At 37.2% G+C, this 22920-nt stretch overlaps 3 protein-coding genes and 6 non-coding genes across 9 annotated transcripts; 1 reads left to right on the top strand and 8 right to left on the bottom strand.

Annotated features, from left to right (window-relative positions):
• LOC121971811 (14 kDa zinc-binding protein) lies at window positions 1-5824 on the top strand. The gene is made up of 5 exons (XM_042523263.1): window positions 1-175; window positions 3810-3867; window positions 4347-4436; window positions 5314-5431; window positions 5519-5824. Exons 1-5 carry the CDS (start codon window positions 117-119, stop codon window positions 5584-5586), a joined length of 393 nt encoding a protein of 130 aa, XP_042379197.1. The 5' UTR covers window positions 1-116; the 3' UTR covers window positions 5587-5824.
• Window positions 5825-12671: 6847 nt separating this feature from the next.
• LOC121973830 lies at window positions 12672-13461 on the bottom strand. Its single transcript, XM_042525175.1, has one exon. The coding sequence runs from the start codon at window positions 13369-13371 to the stop codon at window positions 12970-12972; it is 402 nt and encodes a 133-aa protein (XP_042381109.1). The 5' UTR covers window positions 13372-13461; the 3' UTR covers window positions 12672-12969.
• Window positions 13462-15038: 1577 nt separating this feature from the next.
• Window positions 15039-15111, bottom strand: TRNAK-CUU. The gene has a single exon. It is a non-coding gene; the product is annotated as a tRNA-Lys (tRNA).
• Window positions 15112-15330: 219 nt separating this feature from the next.
• TRNAK-CUU lies at window positions 15331-15403 on the bottom strand. Its single transcript has one exon. It is a non-coding gene; the product is annotated as a tRNA-Lys (tRNA).
• A 100-nt stretch (window positions 15404-15503) lies between these two features.
• TRNAK-CUU lies at window positions 15504-15576 on the bottom strand. The gene has a single exon. It is a non-coding gene; the product is annotated as a tRNA-Lys (tRNA).
• Window positions 15577-15717: 141 nt separating this feature from the next.
• On the bottom strand, window positions 15718-15790 carry TRNAK-CUU. The gene has a single exon. It is a non-coding gene; the product is annotated as a tRNA-Lys (tRNA).
• Window positions 15791-15926: 136 nt separating this feature from the next.
• TRNAK-CUU lies at window positions 15927-15999 on the bottom strand. The gene has a single exon. It is a non-coding gene; the product is annotated as a tRNA-Lys (tRNA).
• Window positions 16000-16124: 125 nt separating this feature from the next.
• Window positions 16125-16197, bottom strand: TRNAK-CUU. Its single transcript has one exon. It is a non-coding gene; the product is annotated as a tRNA-Lys (tRNA).
• A 3061-nt stretch (window positions 16198-19258) lies between these two features.
• On the bottom strand, window positions 19259-22507 carry LOC121972959 (50S ribosomal protein L17-like). The gene is made up of 2 exons (XM_042524568.1): window positions 22403-22507; window positions 19259-19621 (listed from the first exon to the last, which is right to left on the bottom strand). The coding sequence occupies exons 1-2, from the start codon at window positions 22505-22507 to the stop codon at window positions 19259-19261; spliced, it is 468 nt and encodes a 155-aa protein (XP_042380502.1).
• Between the last annotated feature and the right edge of the window lie 413 nt (window positions 22508-22920).

A 22920-nucleotide genomic window follows, 5' to 3' on the forward strand; every position in this document is an offset into this window, starting at 1 on the left:
GTAAACTCAGAGCGAGATCGGCTAAGGAATCATCCAACGCTGTCCTGCCCTAGTTCTGGACCTTCTGGTTATAGTGGAGACCGACGAGGAAATCATTAACTCCCTCGCGTCTAGACATGGCGACTTCGGAGAAGGAGGCCGCTCTGGCTGCTGTTCCGACCGATGCGCCCACGATGTGAGTCTCTCTTCTCTTCTCTTCTCTTCTCTCAACTCCTTCTGCAAATCTTTTTAGCGATTATTTATTTTCGTTTACATGTTACTCATAAGCATCTTGTTTGTGGATAATAGATATTTTTTTCCCGTATTTGACAGATTTGAGACCCGATTCTCCTTCCTTGAATGATTCTTCCGTCCCCTATTTTTGGACATTCTTTCCGCTATTTGTGATAGTTCTGTCTTTTAGTGTAATTAATCATGCCTTTTTTACCTGGATCAGAACAGGGATTCTGGCTGTTTTATAAAAAATTGACAGTCTTTTCTGTTATCGTGCTGGCGATTCACTTGAAGAATAGGACGGACCTGGCTTACTACTCTGATAATGCCCCTTTTCCTCTTTATCTGAGAGTCATCTATAGTATGATACATAGAGATTTGTCTTTAAATGTTCTTTCCCTGAAAGCCAAGTATGACTAGTTGCTGGAGAGCATGACTAATGGGTAGATACTAAAGGCTTTGACTTATATCATCAAATGAGTTACAAAAATCATTTTTCATTCCCCATATTCTTTGTTTTCTATCTAGTTCAATTTCTCTTGGAAGAGCGAAAATAAACTTGAATTAGGGTTTTCTCATTTTGTTTATGTTGATGCATCTTCCCCTAGGTGATCGGGATTGATCATAGATGTCGATGCTTGGACAAAGAGTTTAAATTAGGATTATCTTTGTATTTGGTGTGTGTACTTGAGTCACGTAAGACTCGGAGAAATGCATTTGGAGATAACTTGGTGCAGCCAAAGTCGGCCGATCATAGGTGTTGATGCTTGGACAAAGTGTTTAAGTTAGGATTATCTTTGAATTTTATATGAGTATTTGAGTCATGTAGGTCTTGGAGAAATACACATGGAGGCGACCTGGTGCGGCCAAGGTCGATGGATACCTGATGTCTCAAAGTTTGTGGAGATTGAAGAAGGATGGTGTAGGACATTCGAGGAACCACAAGATAGGTGCATTAGAGTGCAATTGTGTTTGTGAGGCGAACTACATAGGCAGACTATGAAGGATGGCACATAGAGAGAGTCAAGGGCTTGGGGGTGCATATGAGGGACTAGAAGTCTAACAAGGGAAGGCGCCGTGGTGAAGAAATTGCATATCCAAACTTTTGTGAGTTGAGTGTGGAAAGACTTGTACTCAAAGGGAGAGAAAGGGAGTGGGTAGTTCTCAATCTAGGAGGACTCAACCATCATTAGGATGATCGTAGTCGACGATACAATCAATTGAATGAGTTCTTTAGTCGGCTGAAGTGTTTTTTCAGTTGAATGAGAAAACGTTAAAGGCTTAAAGCCCAAAACGCAGATCAGGGCAAACTACAAAAGTTTCGCTGATGAATATATCTCAAATTTTATTATCTTCTTTTCAAACATCAAAATATGCTAATCTTGCTTATTTTTATTTTATTGTTATTATTTTTTGTAGCAGACAAGCATTAATGAGCTTTTTTATCAAGCTAATTTTCTAGCATTGTTCATAAAAGATATCTTTTATGCTTAGCTCCTTTCACTCATATTGAAGACCTTTATGAAGTGGAATGCTTTTGAGGACCTTCTCGAGGAGCAATACGATGGTCTAAATCAGATGCAAGATGTGCACAAGGGTTGGTCCACTATGGAACCATAGGATAGTGAGACTGGGGTAGAAGTCTATGACAGTATACATGTACACATTAGACAGTGGAAGGGAAGAGCCTTTCAAAGTTTCAGTTTTTATTGGCTCTAACTTTGGGCAAAACATGCAGAGGAATATGATTGTGAATTAGTCAAAGCAATTTTGCATGATCCTAACATCTGATTTTAAAAAATGTCTTTGAGATCGGCTGGAAAAGCCTAAAACTGACAAATGTCTGGCCATCTCAATCTTTAACTACCATAGTTGAAAGAGATTACAAATTAGTCATTGGCCTGAAAGATGTGACCATAGTTGAAATAGCTCCCTAGCCTATATCCAAGTCTCAAGTAGAAGAATAAACAGCTAAAAATCCTCATATGGCTTCGATCAATAGAACTGCTAAGGGTTTGGTCCGTAACAATGCTAAATCAGTTTCTCCTTTGAAAATTCTCAACTCTTCTATAAATGAGATCCTCACATCCTTTTTGTGATTTAGAGAGGTATCATGCTCCCTTTTCCCCTATATTGTGATTGAGAAGACAATGAGGATTTTCATTTCCTATGAATGGTTCGTTACTCTTAGCATTAATTATAATCAGATTAATATTTATCATTAATTATATAACAGCAAAGTAACAGTTATCTTATTATTTATGACTTTATATGAATTGTAGGATTATTACTGATATATCATAATATTACATAGTATGACTAATAATTTTTATCATTATGAATTCCATAATTAATTAAAATTTTTATGTATGCTTTTTTGTATCACTTATCTGTCCAATTTATCAACCAAATTTATTTTATTTTATTTTTTTTCTTTTTTCAAAATAATTTGCTGTTACCAATGTTTTTTAAATGCCCAATGTCCATTATAATACCTACTTTGACAACTATGGTCAACGGTCCAACAATATCTGAGGAATGCTACATGATGAAAATTTATGAATCTAAGACTGTAACTTTGGTACGTCTTTGAAATCAGACACACTGAGTTTCATGCCAGTATAACTTAAAAAGGTTGACTGCATTTGGTCCTTGAGACTGGACACACCAGTATAGCGTAAAAGGTTGACTACATTGTGCGCTTTCATACATCTATGCCAACTATGTCGTAATACAGGTGTCTTTTGGGATTTTTTTTTTGCTTGTGGAATGTAAATTTTATTCTCTTTATGTGTTCTTACACAAAAAGATAGTCTGCGTTGATTGAAGCGCTGAATGAAATTATGGACACCACTTTACACTAGGGAAAATTACACTGGGAAAATTTGAGTCTATATCGTCAGTCTGTTAAAAAACAAGTAGTAGGGTTGGACCCATTAGAATCTCCCTGTCCCTCAATTTATAGTTCACAAAAGATAGATCAACAAAGAACCAACTATTCCATTTCACTGTAGGCTGAAAATCAACTATTCCATTTCACTATAGGCTTAATGTAGGGTCCTTAAAGCACACTTTATGATGTCAAAATTTTGGTACAACGAACTATCTGCAAACACGTGGATAAAAAAAAGCAGATCTTGAGCTTTAACTACCACTAAAGAACTTAAGGCTTAATTGCTACTGGTTAATCATAATCTTTGTCTTTACTATTATTATTTTTTATATTGAGTGAAAGTTCCATACTTAGAACTACCCCAGATTCTTTAGTCTTCCAGCCTCATCCCATTCTTTAGGCCATTATATTTGCTAATATGGTACAGATAAGTATGCTTTAATGTAATAGTGATCCTGTCTCAAGCTGGTTACAAATCTTGTTTCATCTGGATCACTGTGTAAAGGAGAAATAGTTTTGTTTCCAAACATGGTTGATTTCTGTCTCGGTTTTGAAGTATTTCCATGACCCATTTGGATGACAAATGTTAATGAACAATTATGAGTTTCAATGCCATTCTGATCATGGGGATTTAAGACAATCATTCATATTGTGATAGTTGATTGATTTTTAATCAAATTCAATATTGAATTTGTTATTTCAGATTTGACAAAATCATAAAGAGAGAGATTCCTTCAACTGTGGTTTATGAGGATGACAAGGTAAAATATATTTCAACCTGCACTCTGTGTGTGTTTGTATGCCAATGTTTGTGTTCTTAAATGTGTCAACAGTTTGATAGTTTCTTTGCTTTTGATTTTCATCTTGTGCTGGACCAAACAGAATAGTGCTTGGTTCATTTATCTCTGGAAGTTAATTTCTTAAACTATATCTCTAATTCCACCAAAATCATCTTTCTATATGCATGGAATTTTTGCTGATGAACCCATGCACTTGGTTGGTTCTATCCAAACTAATTCTGCAGTCTTATTTTTGGTATTGGTTTTTGTATGATTCCATTCTAGTACTGAGAATATGTACTGGTGGTGATACCTATTGCTGGAACTAGTTGATATTTGGCAATGACTAATTTTAACTTGCAATTGTATTCGGAGACTCATTAACGACTACTATGACTACTAATGAACATTTATCTGTAGTTGGTAGGCATGCTATTGATGGTTTGTGGTTTGAATCTTAGGCACTTGCATTCAGAGACATCACTCCACAAGCTCCCACACATATCTTGATCATTCCAAAAGTTAAAGATGGGTTGACTGGGCTATCAAAGGTACAAAATGCCTTCCTTTGTATTTGTCTTTTTGAATTAAAAGAACAATCATTTGTCACTTCATTTGGGAATATTTCTTACTTATAATAAATAGCTACTCAAAGCAACACGTCAACAATGTGTGGTTGTAAATACTTATAACATTTTGGTCATCAAACATATATATCTAGCATGTTAATTAAACGGTTTAACACCCATCTATGACCATACAAGTTGATTTGTTCGGCACAATGAGATCTATCTTGTTATCTCTTTATCGACGTTAACAAAATAAAAGAGCAAAATTTGCCACCTATTTTTGCTCGAGTCTAAATTCAATGAGGACATATTACTCATCCAAAGTTTATGGAGCTGGTGGATGAATTGGAGAAACTTTTAGGTCTTATGTGATCAGCTTATGCCCCTTCATATAAATGTAAAAGATTATAACATTAGGATGCAATTCATCATACTTTGTTATGAATTAGAGTTGAGAAACTAGGAAACAGCACATATAACATTAATGTACTATATAGGTGAGATGGTTGAGATGGATGTGTAAGATCACTTAAAAAATGGAAATGAAGTTGTTGTAATTCCAACCAATGAAGAAAAAAAATATATTAAGATGATATGAAATATTTGAAAATTAATAAATTTAAAGTTGTGGTTAAGATCCATTGATTATGAGGTTTCGGATAATGGAGATGTAACGAAATTAAATGTAATGTCAGGGATCTGCATATACTAGTGATTTAGTCTTGCGTAAAAGTTGGATAAGATACATGTAGTCATCTTCTCACTCACGCTTTTGCAATTATCAGTCTAATCTCTTTAATAAGTGTTTTATTTTATGATGACTAAACATTAATTATGCTCCAAAATAATGTCAAAAAAGGCTGAGGAGAGGCACATAGAGATACTTGGCCACCTCCTATACATTGCCAAAGTTGTTGCAAAACAGGAAGGACTTGAAGAGGGCTTTAGGATTGTCATCAACGATGGTCCCAATGGATGTATGCATCATTTCCAGAATCACGTTCGACTGAGATTCTTGTTTTTGCACTCATGGTAGCTGACTCCATTTTGGTATTCTCTTTTAGGTCAATCGGTGTATCATTTGCACATTCATCTTCTTGGTGGAAGACAGATGAACTGGCCTCCTGGCTAAAGGACGTTCACCTTCATTTGTTTTGTATTGGAACACAAGTCTTTGCGCTTATTTTCATAAATTGCACCGTAGGCAAGCCCTCCAGAGACTTGCTTTGCTGCTTCTGCAGAAGTAAAAACTTGGACCAACTTTTTCCATGTGACTGACTGGATTTAAACTTTATGTTGTATTCGGTTTCTTTTCGAGTGGTAAGTTATGACCGAATCTTTAAACCTGAACCTAGTTCAGGATTGGTTTATATTCTCTTGTGCGGTTTCTAGTCATTTTCACAATTGTTGTTTGGGAGAATAAATAGTGCCAATGGAAGATGCAAGAAATGGATTAAACTGGCAGGTATGCTCTCGTAAATGAATTGGATGCGCATATGAATAGGTAAAAATTGACTCGATCGGTAGAATGTTTAGTTAGTCTTTTGCTAAGTCTATCTATAGTTATTTTTTTAACAGGGTCTTTTTGTCGACATATCCTCTTGAACTAGTAAATATGGAAGATGTAACATGAACAACTGAAAATGTTGATTGTTAGGATGAGTTTTCATATGTATTTTTTCGATTTACTCTAATGATTGTTGAAAAATTTTATGTTTTTTGGTTAATTATTTTTAACAAAATGTATCTATTAGGCATAATATTGAAAATAAATCTAATAGCATTGTCTTATATATACTTTTTAATCATTAGGGTTTTTTAAATGTATACTAAATTAAGAAGTGCAAACATATTCAGTACATCACGGTGTATTGTTTTCATGCTTTACTGCACCAAGTATTTTAAAAATAAGCATTCAATTTTTCTAACAAGTCATTAAAAAATTAACACATGGCATATTTATTTCATACAATTTCAAAAATAATTCAAGATAGTCACTTAGCATGAAGTTAACCTAATGTGCATATCAATTAGAGGCTCTCTCGATGATTGACGTCCCTAATCAATCTTAGAAGGATAAAACTGATCTATTTAGATCCAGATTATTTAGGATTTTTTATTAGATGGTGAATTCATCTATTGCCTTTTTTTTATTATCCATTTGTTTTCTCAAATTTACATTTTACATCTCTAATTCTTTCATTCTCGGGTTACTCTAAGGGCGAATGAGAAAAGAATATATGATGAAAAATTATTCTCGGAGGAAGAGAAGAAAAAGGGTGAAGAAATTTTTTTTTTTACATATTTGTTTATTTTGATAGAGAAAGATGGATGCATGCGATATAATTTTATAAATAAAAAGGATGTATACATCATTTTTTTAGGTATATAGCGTAATTTGTGATCATTAAAAAGGATATATATGTTATTTTTTTTATATAGGATAATTTTATGAATGAAAATGATACTTGCATCATTTTTTTCCATTTGCAGCATTCTATCAGATTTTAAGATGATCAATTTTAACTCTAAAACTATCTATTGATGGATTATGTTTCTCTTCCATCTAAAAATTTTAATAAAGTAAATGACGAAAATTTTTTTATTATGAAAATTTTTCCTTAGTTTTACTTTCCACTCTCCCAAGTAAAATCATAATCCAGAGGCTAGATCAAAATCATTTTTTTTTTTTGCAAAATATCATAGGCTGACTCTAGCCCCCATATGATCGAGTCTACAATTATTTGTAGAGAATTAAATAAGAAAATTGAATAAGCCATTATGTGGAAGGACATTTTCGGTCAGCCTCATCTAAAATCAATCTTTATCCGTTTGATCATTCTACAAGTCTACCATCCAGTTCAACCATACTATACTCTGGGACTATATTAAAATTAAACTTGCCCTTAGAAGTGGAGGTGGATGTTGATAGAACTTCATTATAGGTTGAGTGCTAATTGAGATCCCTATCCAGCTGTTGTTCCTGTTCTTTCACGGATGCTTAAGAGTATCTCATGATGCCTTCGATCTTTCGTATCCTTCTTCATCACAATGACAGACACTGGACCATTCTCCTCTTGCCATTATTTCTTCAAAAATATAGATTTAGATTCAATGTATTATTAAGAATTTTTTTTTTAATAGATAGCTAACCTCGATGAGTTTTTATATGTATTTTCTTAATTTATCCTGATGGCCGAGAAAATTTTCGTAGGATCGAATCTTGAAGTTGAATGTTACGTTACCTGACTAATGATTTTTTTTATAAATCTGTCTTTTATAAAAACTACATTGACCTTTCTGTAGGTTTCTTCATGCATATCTCCGTTCGATATAGATGTGGACTCTGCTGATGAAGATGAGGATGCAGATTGTGCAGGATCCTTTCTTTCTTTTTCCCTTATTTGCTATTAAAGTGAGTGTCTGTGAAATTGCATACAATGCGATATGGAGCATATATTTATTTGAGATTAAATCTCTGATGGATGTTAGTTCATTGATGAACTTTTCATACATCGAGGGTATCCAGACCTCTGTCTTTTCACTTCCTATATTTTAAATATATTTAACTGTTACGATCCGATTAATCTTGGATCTCACCGATTTAGGCTCATGAAAATTTTCTATTAGGATAAATTAGAAAAATGTAGATGGCCATGCTTGACAATCCTACGTCATAAATTTTTAAAACTCCATAAAAGTGTATTGTTCTCTCGGTGAAATTTGAATCTTTGTTAATTAGGAAACCCCTCCCATCACACAGAAGCTTCGTGGGCAACCCATTTCCCTATTGTTGTTTAGTGCATAAATAGCTTTCAATTCTATTGATTTCTTATGTTGGAAGAACATTCAATAGAAGATTTTTCTAATGTTGAAGTCTTTGTAAGTCATTAGTACAGATGGATTGAGTGGGTTGGTCGAATAAGCGAATTGATCAATTTGGGTGGGCCTAACATGCTTAGTGATTCTGTCTAAAATCGATGAAAACTTGGTGTGCTGTGGACGTAACTCTATTATTGACTGGGTGAAGACTCCACTCTAGTATTGACTTTCAGACGCTTAAATCAATGATCAATTCAGGAGAAGAAAATAGTAGCAGTCAATTATAGCAAAGAGTGTGTGCAAATAAGAAACATCGCATATCTTTGTTTGTAAATGAAGACCTCCTTTATATTGTCATTATTGTGTTATACACGTATTTCAAAATATTAACACATTTTTCAAAAATTTTCTAAGAAAGGACATGCCATTAATGTTGGAGTGTATATTAAAAGCCTAACTTTTGTAAACATTTATTTTTGAAATAAAAGAATCACATTGGTCAAAATTTGTATTTATTTGTTAAATGTAATTGTTCAATTAATTTATATATTAGATAATATGGAGTGTGGTGTCACACTTAGAAGATCATGTTGTCGGTTCTCTATAAATTATAAACAGTTGTTCACGACTAAGATGGAAAGGAACAAATTATCAGAATAGTCGTAGTGTAATTAAGTATTAGTTTATCTTGACTAATAAATTACACTGATACACTTTAAGTGTATTGAGTAGGACCATTTAGGTAAGTTCTTTTTGTACTGACTTAGTAAAAGAACTAGACCTTAGTTCTTATGGAAGTGTGTGCTCTTAATCCTAATATAATAACAAGCACGTATATTTAATGTTTATTTCTTTGACTTATCAAAGAGTGAGGTTTAGCTCGATAAATCAATATACCCGATAAGTTGCGAAATGATATTACTTATAGTGTGCATTGTTGATTATAGAAGGAATCTGTGTCCTAGTTATCTAGGTTGAGAATGTCCCCAAGAGGAGCTCATAAGGATTGTCATGTTAAATCCTGTAGGTGGACTTAGTCCGACATGACAATAAAGTTGAGTGGTACTACTCTTGGAGCTAGATATTAATTAAATGAGTTGTCAGTAACTTACTTAATTAGTGGACATTCGTAATCTTAAACACAGGGAGACTAACACACTCATGATAAGAAGGAGCCCATAATGTAATTTAGGATTGGTGCGATAGTACGGTAATAACTCTGTAGTGGAATGAGTTATTATCGATGAACTTGAGTTGTATGTTCGGGGCGAGCACGAGATACTCAAGCTCGTCGGAATGTCAAAACCAATTTCTCCTCTAGGTCCCTGTCGTATCCTCATTATAGCCTCAAGTCCATCCAAATGTAAGGCTCTTCTTGGTGTCCAAGAAGGGGGCCGGTCCATTGCTTGGTGACCAAGCAATGGTCGACCACATCTCCTCTTAAAGGGTCGACCCTAGTGCTTGGTGACCAAGCTAGTAGGGGCCGGCCACAATATTCAAACAAGGAGGGCTGTTTTTGAATTTTTAAAATCTTCTCTTTGTAGAAAACTATAAGTTTTAAAAGAGAGATTTTAATTTTAAAAACTTTTTTTTTTGAATTTGGCCACATGTTTTAATAGAGAGTTTTAAAAGTTTTAAAACTTTCCTTTTTTAACCATTCTCATGGTTTAAGAAAAAAAGGAGGAAGATAAGTTTTAAAATTAAAATGTTGTATCATCATGTTAAAAAAGGAAATTTTATAAGAGAAGTTTTAAATTTTAAAACATGGTTTTAATTTTTAAAACTTTCCTTTTTTAACTCTAGGAAAGAGAGCTTGTAAAATTTTATAAGAGATTTTTCTTCTTGTAAAATTTTATAAAAAAATTATTTTTTCTTTCCTAAATATGGTGGTCGGCCACCTTGCTTGGTGTCCAAGCAAGGGGCTGGCCAAAGCTCAATCCTAAACCAAATAGGATTGATCACAACCATTGATTTGGTGATTGATTGAATTAAGAGGAAAGAAAAGGAAAAATAAAAAGGAAAAAGGAAAAACTCTTGGATGATTTTATTTTTGTAAAAAGTTTTTCCTTATTTACCTTGGGCAAGTAATATAAAAGAAGGGGTGAGGGAGCTTCATGAGACACAACTCTTATTCTTTGGCTTAGAGACTCTCTTGGTGGTCGACCCCTCTCTCCCTCTCTTCTCCCTTTGCTCTCTTTTCTATTGTGGTAGTGGTGGCCGAATATTGCAAGGAGGAGAAGCTCTTTTGGGTGGTGTTCATCTTGGAGGATCGTCGCCCACACGACGTCCAAGGCGAGGCGAGGAATACGACAGAAGATCTCGAGGTCATTAGCTTACAAAGAGAAGGTATAACTAGTAATTTTCTTCCGCATCATACTAGTTATTTTCTTTGTAAGAATTCTAAATACAAGAGGCAATTAGATCTAGTTTTTCGAATTTATTTTTCGAGTTTGTGTTTTCTTCTTTTTTGAATTTGTGATTCGATTGTTCTTTTTGATTAACCTAGAGTTATTTAAGGAAATAAATATTAGCTTTCCTTAAAAGGATTTGCCTAGGCAGTGGTGATTACTCCCATATCCAAGAAGGTCATGTGTCTCGTCATGCAGTCTTGGAAGCCAATTTTGGAAATTAATATTTATGGAATTAATAACTTAGGGAGATTTGAATCAATAGTGTTAAGTTCCGCTTGCGATTCAAATATTAACTATTAAGAACAGATAAGTTAAATTTGGAATCAATGATGTTAAGTTCCGTCTGTGATTCCTAATTTAACTTCTAAAGAACACAATAGGTTATTTAAGGAAAGGTTCGACACTTGTACAAAAAAATTTTTGTACAGTGGAACCGGTACGTTTTCCTAGGACTAACCAACAATTAAGTGCTCCTGACACATTTCTTTAAACAAGCGCACAAATTGCTATGATTGGACGGGCTGGAAATTTCTAAAAAACGATTTACCGGTGGGATATTTCTGTCTTTTTTACAACACAAACTTTCAAAAGAGTACGATATGATAGGTATCTGAGTCCCACTGTAGGCCGATCAGCCGCCACTCGGCTGGAAAATTGTCAGCTCAACCTTACAGAATGCAGTTGACAACTCGTTCTTCACTCGACACTTCATTTTGTCAAGGAGGCACAATGTGTCCGATTGGCCCTTAAGTTCGATCGGCTAGGATGGTGAGCCGGATAAATTAATACTTAGCATCAAACTTCGTCTGTAAGTTGTGAAGGACGACCGTTCTGGAGGTTCGGTCGGCAGTTCACGTCCGACCGATGATGCGAGGTATGCTCAGCCGACATAGCCTAGTTAACGATTCCAGGTCCGTATGATCCTGTGACATTGATCACTTGATTTTAGGGGTGTCAATTCGGGTGGGTCGGGTCGGGTTGGGTCGGGTTGGACTTTTTTTATATTTTTTTTAACCCAACCCGAACCCGACTTCAACCCAAAACACCTAAACCCGAACCCGAACCCGACCAACCCGATCAACCCGATCAACCCGAACCCGACCCATATAACCCGAAAATTCGATTCAAAATGACTTTTTTGGGCTATTTTCCCTATAATTCTTCACTTTTATCTCAATACTCCATCATTATCATACAAACATGATATTAATATACATAAAAACATCTAAATTTTTAAAATAAAATTTGATTTAACCCCAAAAAACCCCACAAAACCCTATATTTAAGTCAACCCGGGTCAACCCGAACCCGACCCGACCCAACCCGAAAATATTTAACCCTCCAACCCGAACCCGACCCGAACCCGAAAATGCCCAACCCGAACCTGATTTTTTTCGGGTCGACTCGAGTTGGGTCGTCGGGTCGGGTTCATTTTTGACATCCCTACTTGATTTTGACTTCCACGTAAGCTAGTCCTCCCTACTTTAACCCGTTTGGGAGTCAATCTTTATCACAGTATCACCTAGCATACCGAGCAAGACAAATGTGCTAGTCGGGCCAAGTGAGCTATGTAGGCTAATTGGATAGGTTACATTGATTTGGTTAATTGTATGGGTTGGGTTGGTTATTGAGTTGAGCAAGTTGGGCGTATCGATCAAACTAATCAACTCAAATGCATCAGGCAAACTTGTTAGATTAGGTGTGCAAAAGAAAGTTGCCGTCCGTTTTGGATGGCCAAAAAAACAAAAAAAAAATGATCTACAAATAAATTCTTAAATTTGTCTATCCATTATTAGGTAAACAAAAGAAAAGGATCATATTTTTTTTATTGAAATAAACTAAGGAAACTTTTTCAATGTGAAAATCGTTTTTACCGTTTGTATTTCCGCCCTCCAAAATAAACAGGAAAGTGTTTTGTCATTTAAATTAAGGATCACCATTGCATTAATTAGTCTTATTATTGAATCAGAAGATTCTTTATTTACAATAGCCATTGTATTTAAAACAAGTGTCCATACGAAACATATATCATACGTAACAAGATTCAGCAAGTTTATAGATCCAGTACTAAATTCAGGTGAAGTCTGTCACCTTAGTAATCCCCACGATAAGAAATCGAAATTAATCATCACATGAAAAAATTTACAGGTTCAATTCTATAAATTTATCATGTGATAATCAATTCGAGACAATCTACTGAAGCTTTAAGCTATAGGCCATGAACAGCATATAATTAAGTTGTAATTTTCTTTCTTCTCTTCAAGGATTTACAGGCTCAAAATTTAGTTCATGGAATTGTCCTCCTTGTCCCATTTACAGGACGAGAAGGAAGAGAAGGAGAAGGAGGAGAAAGAGGAGGACCTCGGGCTGGAACTGTCCGACGACGAAGAAGCGGGCCGCCGGAACCTCCTCAAGATGAGCAGCACCAACGCGTGCACGAGGCGGGCAGATCTGGAGGAGTACTCGGCCGCGGTCTCTCTCTTCCCCAAGGCAGCGCCGTAGTAGGAGGGCGGCGGCGTCAGCGGAGGGACGGCGCTGCTGGCGGCGGCTCGGTCGTTTTTGGGCGTCCCCGGCCGTAACTCCCACTCGAAAGGCACAGCGCCGGTGACAGTCCCGTAGTACAACTCCCTGAAAGAAGCGCTCGAGTAGAGCAGCTCCGATTTCAAATTACTCTCCTCGTCCATTAATTTCCCCAAGAGCTAGCTAGCAGGACAAAATAAAAGAAAAGAAAAGAAAAGGAAGAACCCCGACGGAGGGGATGAAGCGACGGCACACGACAGCCGGAATATATAACGACAATACGGCAGAACGAATGATTGAGAGAGATGGCTTTTGAGGGAAGATTGGGATATTATATGTATATAAAACTTGTCGTGAAACACACTGCGATTCTTAATTGCTGCAGCGCTTAGGTAGCTGCTCGATAGATTCGTTCAGGTTTCAAGAATGGTCAATAGTTTAGGCAGAAAGGCAGTCGTTGCATAAATATAGATGGCGACGCGTGAGTGTTTTATTAATTGTTTTTTTCTGCTCGTGGAGAGGAGGGGAAGTGATGGAGCTAACACTCGAGAAGAACATTTCGGCGTGCGATTGACATAACGGAAAATGTCGTTCGATGCGTGTCTTGTTGCCGCGACTCATACGGCACTACACCAACGGTGTCAATTTCTGGAAGCAGAGCTTCATCCTTTTGTGTTCGCCATATACAAGGTTACTGACTTGGGATGATCTAATTGTCCAGCATCAAGAGTTCTTCGAGGGGTTAGCACTTCTTTGATTGAGGAACCAATTCACCCTCCAGTTCAAGTAAACTACACACAACTTTTAATAAATGGAGATTTCGTGGACTCAGTTTCAAGTGGATTCTTCAGCTTTTCTTGAGGCACAATCTTAACTTTTAATAAATAGACTTTCGAACAGTATGTTCAGCTTAATTTTGTGCTACTTAAAAATTGTTACTTGAATCATTTGGTACCAGGAAAGACTTTCCCAACCTTAGATCCTGGAACTGGGGAAGTGATTGCACATGTTGCTGAAGGAGATGCAGAAGATATCAACAGAGCTGTCAACAGAGATATCAACTAGAAAGTTGGGACAATGGGAAACCTTATGAACAGTGTTATCGGAGTGAAATTCCAACAGTGGCACGGTTGATGAGATACTATGCAGGTATATTGAATCTCTCGTTGCTGGACTAGTGAAAACGAGTTTTATAGAAGAGCCACATTTGTTACTTGAAAGAAAAAGGTGTTTTGATCTTCGCCCACCTTTATTTTATCTTGTTATACTGGTTTATGTGTACAATGGTTTAGGCCGGTCTCCCTGCTGGTGTCTTGAACGTGATATCCGGATTTGGCCCAACTGCTGGGGCAGCCATTGCTAGTCACATGGATGTTGATAAGGTAACATAGGTTCATTGTTTTTTCTTGGATTTGTGGGATTTAAGAACCAATGGATTCTGTATCTTATGATGACAGTTATTGTATGCCGATTTTGCGTCTTATGTTTCTGATAACTTCCTAAATCAAACAGCTTGCTTTCACTGGATCTAGTACTGATACCGGAAAGATTGTCCTCTGCAAAGAGCAATCTAAAGCCAGTGACACTAGAGCTTGGAGGAAAATCTCCTATGATTATAATGGACGATGCTGATATTGATAGGGCTGTCGCACTTGCACATGTAGTCTGAAGAACTACTTGCAGGTAAAAGCAGTGGTAACTCCCTTAAAGAACCCTGCTTGGCTGTAAATATTATTAGGAGGTTGACGACGATCTGTCCATGTATTCTGGGATCGCAGAAAAACATGAAGAACGAGTTGTGCATTTGCATTTGGGAGTTAAAAAATAAAATCGCACACCGTGGGGCTCGAACCCACGACCACACGGTTAAGAGCCTTGCGCTCTACAAACTGAGCTAGACGGGCTTGTTGTTATGTTTTGTTGATTTCCTTAAACGAAACATAAATTCTGTCCATGTATTCTGGGATCGCAGAAAAACATGAAGAACGAGTTGGTTTAATTTTTTTTTTTTTTGCATTTGGGAGTTAAAAAGTAAAATCGCCCACCACGACCACAAGGCAGAAAAACATGAAGAACGAGTTGGTTTAATTTTTTTTTTGCATTTGGGAGTTAAAAAGTAAAATCGCCCACCGTGGGGCTCGAACCCACGACCACAAGGTTAAGAGCCTTGCGCTCTACGAACTGAGCTAGACGGGTTTGATGTTATGTTTTGTTGATTTCATTAAACAAAACATAAATTCTGTCACGAGTTGGTTTATTTTTTTTTTTTTTGCATTTGGGAGTTAAAAAATAAAATCGCCTACCGTGGGGCTCGAACCCACGACCACAAGGTTAAGAGCCTTGCGCTCTACCAACTGAGCTAGACGGGCTTGTTGTTATATTTTGTTGATTTCCTTAAACAAAACATAAATTCTGTCCATGATGTATTCTGGGATCGCAGAAAAACATGAAGAACGAGTTGGTTTAATTTTTTTTTTTTTTTTTTGCATTTGGGAGTTAAAAAGTAAAATCGCCCACCGTGGGGCTCGAACCCACGACCACAAGGTTAAGAGCCTTGCGCTCTACCAACTGAGCTAGACGGGCTTGTTGTTATATTTTGTTGATTTCATTAAACAAAACATAAATTCTGTCCATGTATTCTGGGATCGCAGAAAAACATGAAGAACGAGTTGGTTTAATTTTTTTTTTTTTTTTGCATTTGGGAGTTAAAAAGTAAAATCGCCCACCGTGGGGCTCGAACCCACGACCACACGGTTAAGAGCCTTGCGCTCTACCAACTGAGCTAGACGGGCTTGTTGTTATGTTTTGTTGATTACCTTAAACAAAACATAAATTCTGTCCATGTATTCTGGGATCGCATAAACACATAAAGAACGTGTTGGTTTTAAGTTTTTATTTGGGAGTTAAAAAGTAAAACCGCCCACCGTGGGGCTCGAACCCACGACCACAAGGTTAAGAGCCTTGCGCTCTACCAACTGAGCTAGACGGGCTTATTGTTATGTTTTGTTGATTTCCTAAAACAAAGTAATTTTAAGTAGATAAATATTTAAAATTCCATATTTTTTTATTAAAATAATATTAAGACAAAATTAATAAATCTAAAACTTGTTAATTTTGTTTGCACTACGCACATGTTTATTTATAATCAAATTAATTTTTATAAATTATTAAAACTTATTATACTTTAAATTTCAAGGAATGGAGCATTGGAAAAGGAGAGAAATACGAAAAGGAGAACGCTCAATGGTTTTCAATAACTTAGAAGAACAACTTAGAAGAGACAGTAAAATCCTTCAATGCAATTCAAGAAGAACAAGATCTTAGCGCAAGCTCTTTTGGTGTGCAAGGAAAAGGAAAAAGATTGATACAAGATGAGTGATATAGGGGACAAGAGTGATGGACGTGTGGCTTTAGATACAACTATAGAGAGAAATTAAAGGATGGGAGACTTAAGATATAAATATAATATGCAAAATACTAGATACTTTTATGAAATGGATAGGAGTGCCATGGGCCTTCTGAATAGAATGAACAATCAATTTGAGTAGCAGCAGTAAAGGGAAAACATGGAGTTGCTCTTGATTGGATTATCTTCACCCTCATCATAGACAATGAATGATCACACCAAAGCGTTCAGTACAATGAATGATCACACCAGAGCTCATAAAAATCTCAGTGATGCCCTAAGTGTGACGACAAGTTTGCCCTAGTGAGGTATGATTCAATTTTTGACGGGTGTAAATATTGTTTTGAATTATCTCATATTTTTTTGTCTAATAAGATTGTTCGGCTAAGGATGAATAAGTCCTCATTATTTCAAAGTCATCTTGGAGGAGCCGTTCAGATTATGACTTCACCTTTTTTGCCACCAGTAAGCGTGATGACAAACCTAGTAAAAAAAAGTTAAGTGTGATGACAAACCTCCGAGCTATGATTATGATGCAACGCTAGAGTGTTTTCATAAATAATTAAACACCCATGAGTCAATTTCTAACCGCGGCGCATTGCGGAATTAAATATCTTATATTAAAAGACAATCCAAGGACCTTGATTATAGAATGATAAATTGTTCATATTTCTGGATTTATTTTGATGATTAATAAATAAATTTTATCAAATTGAATTAATTATTTTAAGAATTAATCGATTCAAAAATAGAGACACCGACACTAAATAACAAAGTGACGATGACAAAACTGAGGGTCAACTTTTTCTTTTTTCTTTTCAATTTATGATAGTAATAAGGGCATCTAGAACAGAATTTTTTTTAAACTCCTTTATTCTCTCTTCCTGTCACCGAATATTAAGTTCAAAATTTCAGACCTAATTTTTTAAGGCATCTCCAATAATTAAAGTTTTATAAAAAATTTTTTTATGATTTTAATATAGTACATTATACCATATCAAAACATTCTAAAAACTTATTGAAACGTCTCTAATTAATAGTTAGATCTCTAAATAATTTTTGTGTGGTCTAATTCATAACATATAATTATATGACTATATGCATATTATATCAATTTTAAAATAAAAAAATAATTTTAAAATTTTACTAGTACTCTTGAACTATAAACTTCAAAGCTTATATTCACAATGATTAAAAATTTTTTATTTAACTTTTTTATTTTACAAATCTCTTTAAAAATTTTACATTGGGGATGCTCTTAATCTCTTTCATCCTTTTTCGTGGGGGCACACCAAAATTCAAAAAACCTACCACCATTGGAAATGCTCTCAAGGATATGCATGTGTCTGAATTTGGCTTAATTAATCTTGAAGCTACATGATTTACCTATTAGATAAATTCGAAACACAATTTATTCACAACTTCATCCTACTTGAGATTAGAATACAATCTTTTTATTTTTATTTTTGATAATTCAAGTGTCCAAGCCTTGATGTCAATTAATTTTGGAGGTGGGTGGCCTTTTCCTTGGTTCGCTCATCAGATAAATCTGAAAGCACAAATCAATCCACAGCTAGTATTAAATTTTTTACGTTTTTTATTTCATTAGAGAAAAATATCTTGTAATATACTTTGGCTGAGATTCAAACCGTTACTCAATACTTTTGCTCTTGCACCAAGCACGAGTAATGGTGTAAATACATTTGTGGGGGCAATAGTAAAAAATTTATGATATCTTGATAAATATGTGGATGAATACATTGAGAACAACCTATGACTCACTATCTGAATCTATTTGGTACATTATCTAATATAATGTTTGTAGGGGTTTTACATTCAACTATTCTTTAGATTTTAGATTACTATTATTATATCGTGAGAGTACTATCAAACTTTGATGCCTATTGATTGGTTTTTTAAAAGGGTTGCATGCACATGTATAATTTATTTTATATAAATAAGGGAGTATAAGCTTATCAATTAAGGGTTGCATGCTCATTTATGTTTTTTTGATAGAGGGAGATTGCATCACAAGACTAATTTGATGATCTATACTACAAAAAATCATGCAAATAACGATGACATTCCAGACTGAATTTAATTTAGTCGGAAATCACCGACTGAATTAAATTCAGTCAGAAAAATACCGATTGAATTAAATTCAATTGGGAATCACCGATTGAATTAAATTCGATCGGGCGATACCGACTGAATGGGAATTTCAGTCGACAAATACCGACTGAAATGCCTATTCAGTCGACAAATCCGGGTGGGTTCACGGAGAAGCATGTATAACAGGTTGAGTTTAATAATTACTGACAGAATTAAAGTTATGTCGGTAATCACCGACTAAACTGCTTATTCAGTTGGCAAATCCGGGTTGGGTTCACGGAGAAGCATTGATAACAGGTTGGGCTTAATAATTACCGACGGAATTTGAATTCCATTGGTACCTATCGATGAAATTTCAATTCCGCCGGTAAATGCGATTAAAATTAGGGCACGCGATCTCAGTTTCTTCTCCCGCGAACAACTCTTTCTCGCGATCTCCTCTCCGCGCCCCCGGCGATCGGCGACCGACGACCGACGATCTCCGCATCCTCCGCTATTAGCAGCCTCGTGTCCTCCTCTCCCGTTCTTGGCGATTAGCGACTCAGGTATGCTCCTCTCCTCCTTCTCTTCTGTTTCACGCGCACGCCGGTCGTAACAGGGCCTACTGGCGGTTGGCCGACCGCCGCAAGGGCCTGCTCCGCCAGCGTCTGCTCCACAGGCGACTGCTCCGTCAGCGACTGCTCTGCCATCGCCTGCTCCCCAGGCGCCTGCTCTGTCGTCGCTTGCTCCCCAAACGACTGCTCCGCCGGTGCCTGCTCCCTAGGCGTCTGCTTTGTCGTCGCCTGCTCTACCGTCGCCTGCTCCCCAGGCGCCTGCTTGCGGTAGCCGACCGCCGCAAGCGCCTGCTCGCGGCAGCCGACCGCTGCAGGCCCCTGCTCGCGGCTGGCCGCAGACCCCTTCTTAGTTTATTATATATATTATTATTTCATTTAATGAGTGTTTAAGCAACAACATATGTTTATTAGAAAGTCTATGTTTATAATGATTCTCTAAGCAAGAACATGATATTCTAAGTCTGTAATGATACTGTAAGCAATACCATTATAATCTAAGTTTGTCATTTATTTACTTCAGTGTAGAGGAGAATTTTGGTAATATGATACGAAGATCATGAGATGAAACTGAGTACAAAATGCTTTATTTAAGCTTATTTCAAGTGATACAAGTTTAATAATGTTTCAAATTATATTCATTAGATAACAATGTATATGAACAAAGCTTGGATGTACAATCAATTAGAAAATGGATTTCTCAGAGCTGATTTTATTGCTGAAGTTAAACAGTTTTTGAACTTTGCTAAAAGTCATCCAAAATGTATGAATGGTGCTTGATCCCGTCCGGAAGCTGAGTCAGATGGAGGTGGGCCATGTGCTAAAAGTTGACGAAGAGTCGCCGCGGTGCTGAATCAGCGGGGTACCCCGTGAACAGGTGCACACGGGCAATCGTACAGAAGGAAAGGACCAGGACGATGACGCTATTGCTCTGCACACACTCAGACGAGTCACCCGGTCGTTAGAGACAAGAAACCAGAGAAAAGTCCCCGGGTCAGGCCTTCCGACGCTCAAGTTAAGTATTTTTTTCCCCAGAAATCACAGAGAAAGCATGAAAAGTAAAAGACTGGTAAGAAATGACGAGTGAGCGTACCTGCGTAAGGGACAAAGCATCCCTTTTTATACTGCAGCTGAGGTCTGGAACCTGGTGAATGTCAGGGAATGTCGGATGTCAGGCTCTGTCTGGCGGTGGTCGACACGTGGCTTTCTCTCAGAGGATGGCGGAAGAACCAAGAAGGGTATGAGCCTCCCCTCGTTAGAATTTTCTCTGACACGTGATGATTGTTCTCTGACAGGTGGTTACAATTCCTTGCAAGTCTATTTGTCACGTAGTGTCTGGCCTCCTGACCCACCTTTGTCTGTCATTCGAAGCCTATATATCCTGATCCGCACTCCGGGTCTAGTACCCGACCTGCATTTGTTTATTGCTATCCAAGTCATGTATGTTCCGACCTGCACGCTGGGTCTATCCGCCGACCCCCATGTGTTTGCTATTATCCATGGTATAAACGTCCCGACCTGCACGCTAGGTCTGTCCGCCGACCCACATGTGTTTGCTGTTATCCATGGTATGAACGTCCCGACCTGCACGCTGGGTATGTCCGCCGACCCACATGTGTTTGCTGTTATCCATGGTATGAACGTCCCGACCTGCACGCTGGGTCTGTCTGCCAACCCATATGTGTTTGTTGTTATCCATGGTATGAATGTCCCGACCTGCACGCTGGGTCTGTCCACCGACCCACATGTGTGTTGCTGTTATCCATGATATGAACGTCCCGACCTGCATGCCGGGTCTGTCCACCGACCCACATGTGTTTGCTGTTATCCATGGTATGAACGTCCCGACCTGCACGCTGGGTCTGTCCGCCGACCCACATGTGTTTGCTGTTATCCATAGTATGAGCGTCCCGACCTGCACGCTGGGTCTGTCCGCCGACCCACATGTGTTTGCTGTTATCCATAGTATGAGCGTCCCGACCTGCACGCTGGGTCTGTCCGCCGACCCACATGTCTTCATTGGCAATTCTATTCGGCATACCCATCCAATCGTTAGGCTAGCTCCTTGGTCGCACCCAATCCTTGATTATATCTGACCCATGGGTCTGATCCTCGATTGACCTTGGTCCTATGGGTCGGGTCCATTTCTGATTCCCTTCGAGGTCAAATCCGACCCACCTAGTAGGGTCTGATCCTCGATTGACCTTGGTCCTATGGGTCGGGTCCATTTCCGATTCCCTTCGAGGTCAAATCCGACCCACCTCGTAATTCTGATCCCTGACCTTCACGATGGCGTTGTCCCAGAGGCTAAACTTCCGACCTCCAGGCTGGCGTGACTTTTGACTAGCCACGAGGGCTAAACTTTTGACCTCCAGGCTGACGTGACTTTTGACTAGCTACGAGGGCTAGACTTTTGACCTCCAGGCTGGCGTGACTTTTGACTCTTCTGTAGCTTTGACTCCGTGCCAGATCATCTCACAGACCCCACATTCATATACCGTATCAGTGCCGAATTACGGTGTCCGTGCAATCATAATAAATATCAAAATAGAGCTTTACATGTAAAATTAGTTATATATTACAATTTTTGAGTTATATATTACATTTGTATTGATTCATTCTGATTATAATCTCTTATATTTGACTCTTACATGATTATATTTGGATATATGTGTAGGTGATATATCATATGGTAAGTATTTTAGATATTTTGTATTTGACTTTCACTTGTTAGTCACTTTTGGATGTTTATGATTGTGAGTACTTGATATTTGGATAGTTATGCTTTATTATGTATTGAATTTTGGAGTTATGACCACTTATTATTATGTTTTGTATTGTATTTTAGTTAATTTTGTCATTTGTTTGTTGTGAGCTTATTGTATGTTGTGAGTTGGTTGTATGGATTGTGATTGATGTATGAATTGTGTTTGTGTTACCATCGTTTGTGATGATTTTTATTTGTATAAAAATTATATATACGATAAGTGGGAAATTAGAAGGAAGTATTTCAAATTTTTATTGAATATTACCGACGGAATTAAGAATTCCGTCGATAATATATCGAACTACAGCAGGTAGTTATGATATAATGCCGACGGAAGTTGTGATTCTGTCAATAATTACCGATGGAACTAAGAATTCTGTTGGTAATTGCTGACGGAATAGCAACTTCCGTCGGCAATTTACGACGGAATCATAATTCCGTCGGTGATGTCTGTTTCCTTCCATTTATCCTCTATCGACGGGATAAGTTTTCTGTCGTTAAAATATACCGGCGGAATGAAATATTCCGTCGGTAATTACCGACCGAATATTATTTCCGTCAGTAAATTGAGCGCTGACGCAATTTATCTGAATATTATAAATTCCGTGGGATTTCATCGGAACCGCAACTACCGACGGAATGCCGATAGAAAATTCAGTCGTTATTTCTGACTATTTTTGTAGTGCTAGTCACTACTTTGATTAATCATTTACATAGTAGAATTCAATTAACGATAGTTCTTCAGTTGATATTCCTTCTAGATCATGAGTAAATTGTCGCCACGGGTGTTCAAATGGAGGAGGGTGACAGATTTATTATAATAGAGCGAGATCAATTTTTAACAGATATATATTCTTAGAGAAAAATTCCTCTTAAC

Source organism: Zingiber officinale, chromosome 4A (assembly GCF_018446385.1).
Source record: "Zingiber officinale cultivar Zhangliang chromosome 4A, Zo_v1.1, whole genome shotgun sequence".
In the NCBI taxonomy this organism is placed as follows: Eukaryota; Viridiplantae; Streptophyta; class Magnoliopsida; order Zingiberales; family Zingiberaceae; genus Zingiber; species Zingiber officinale.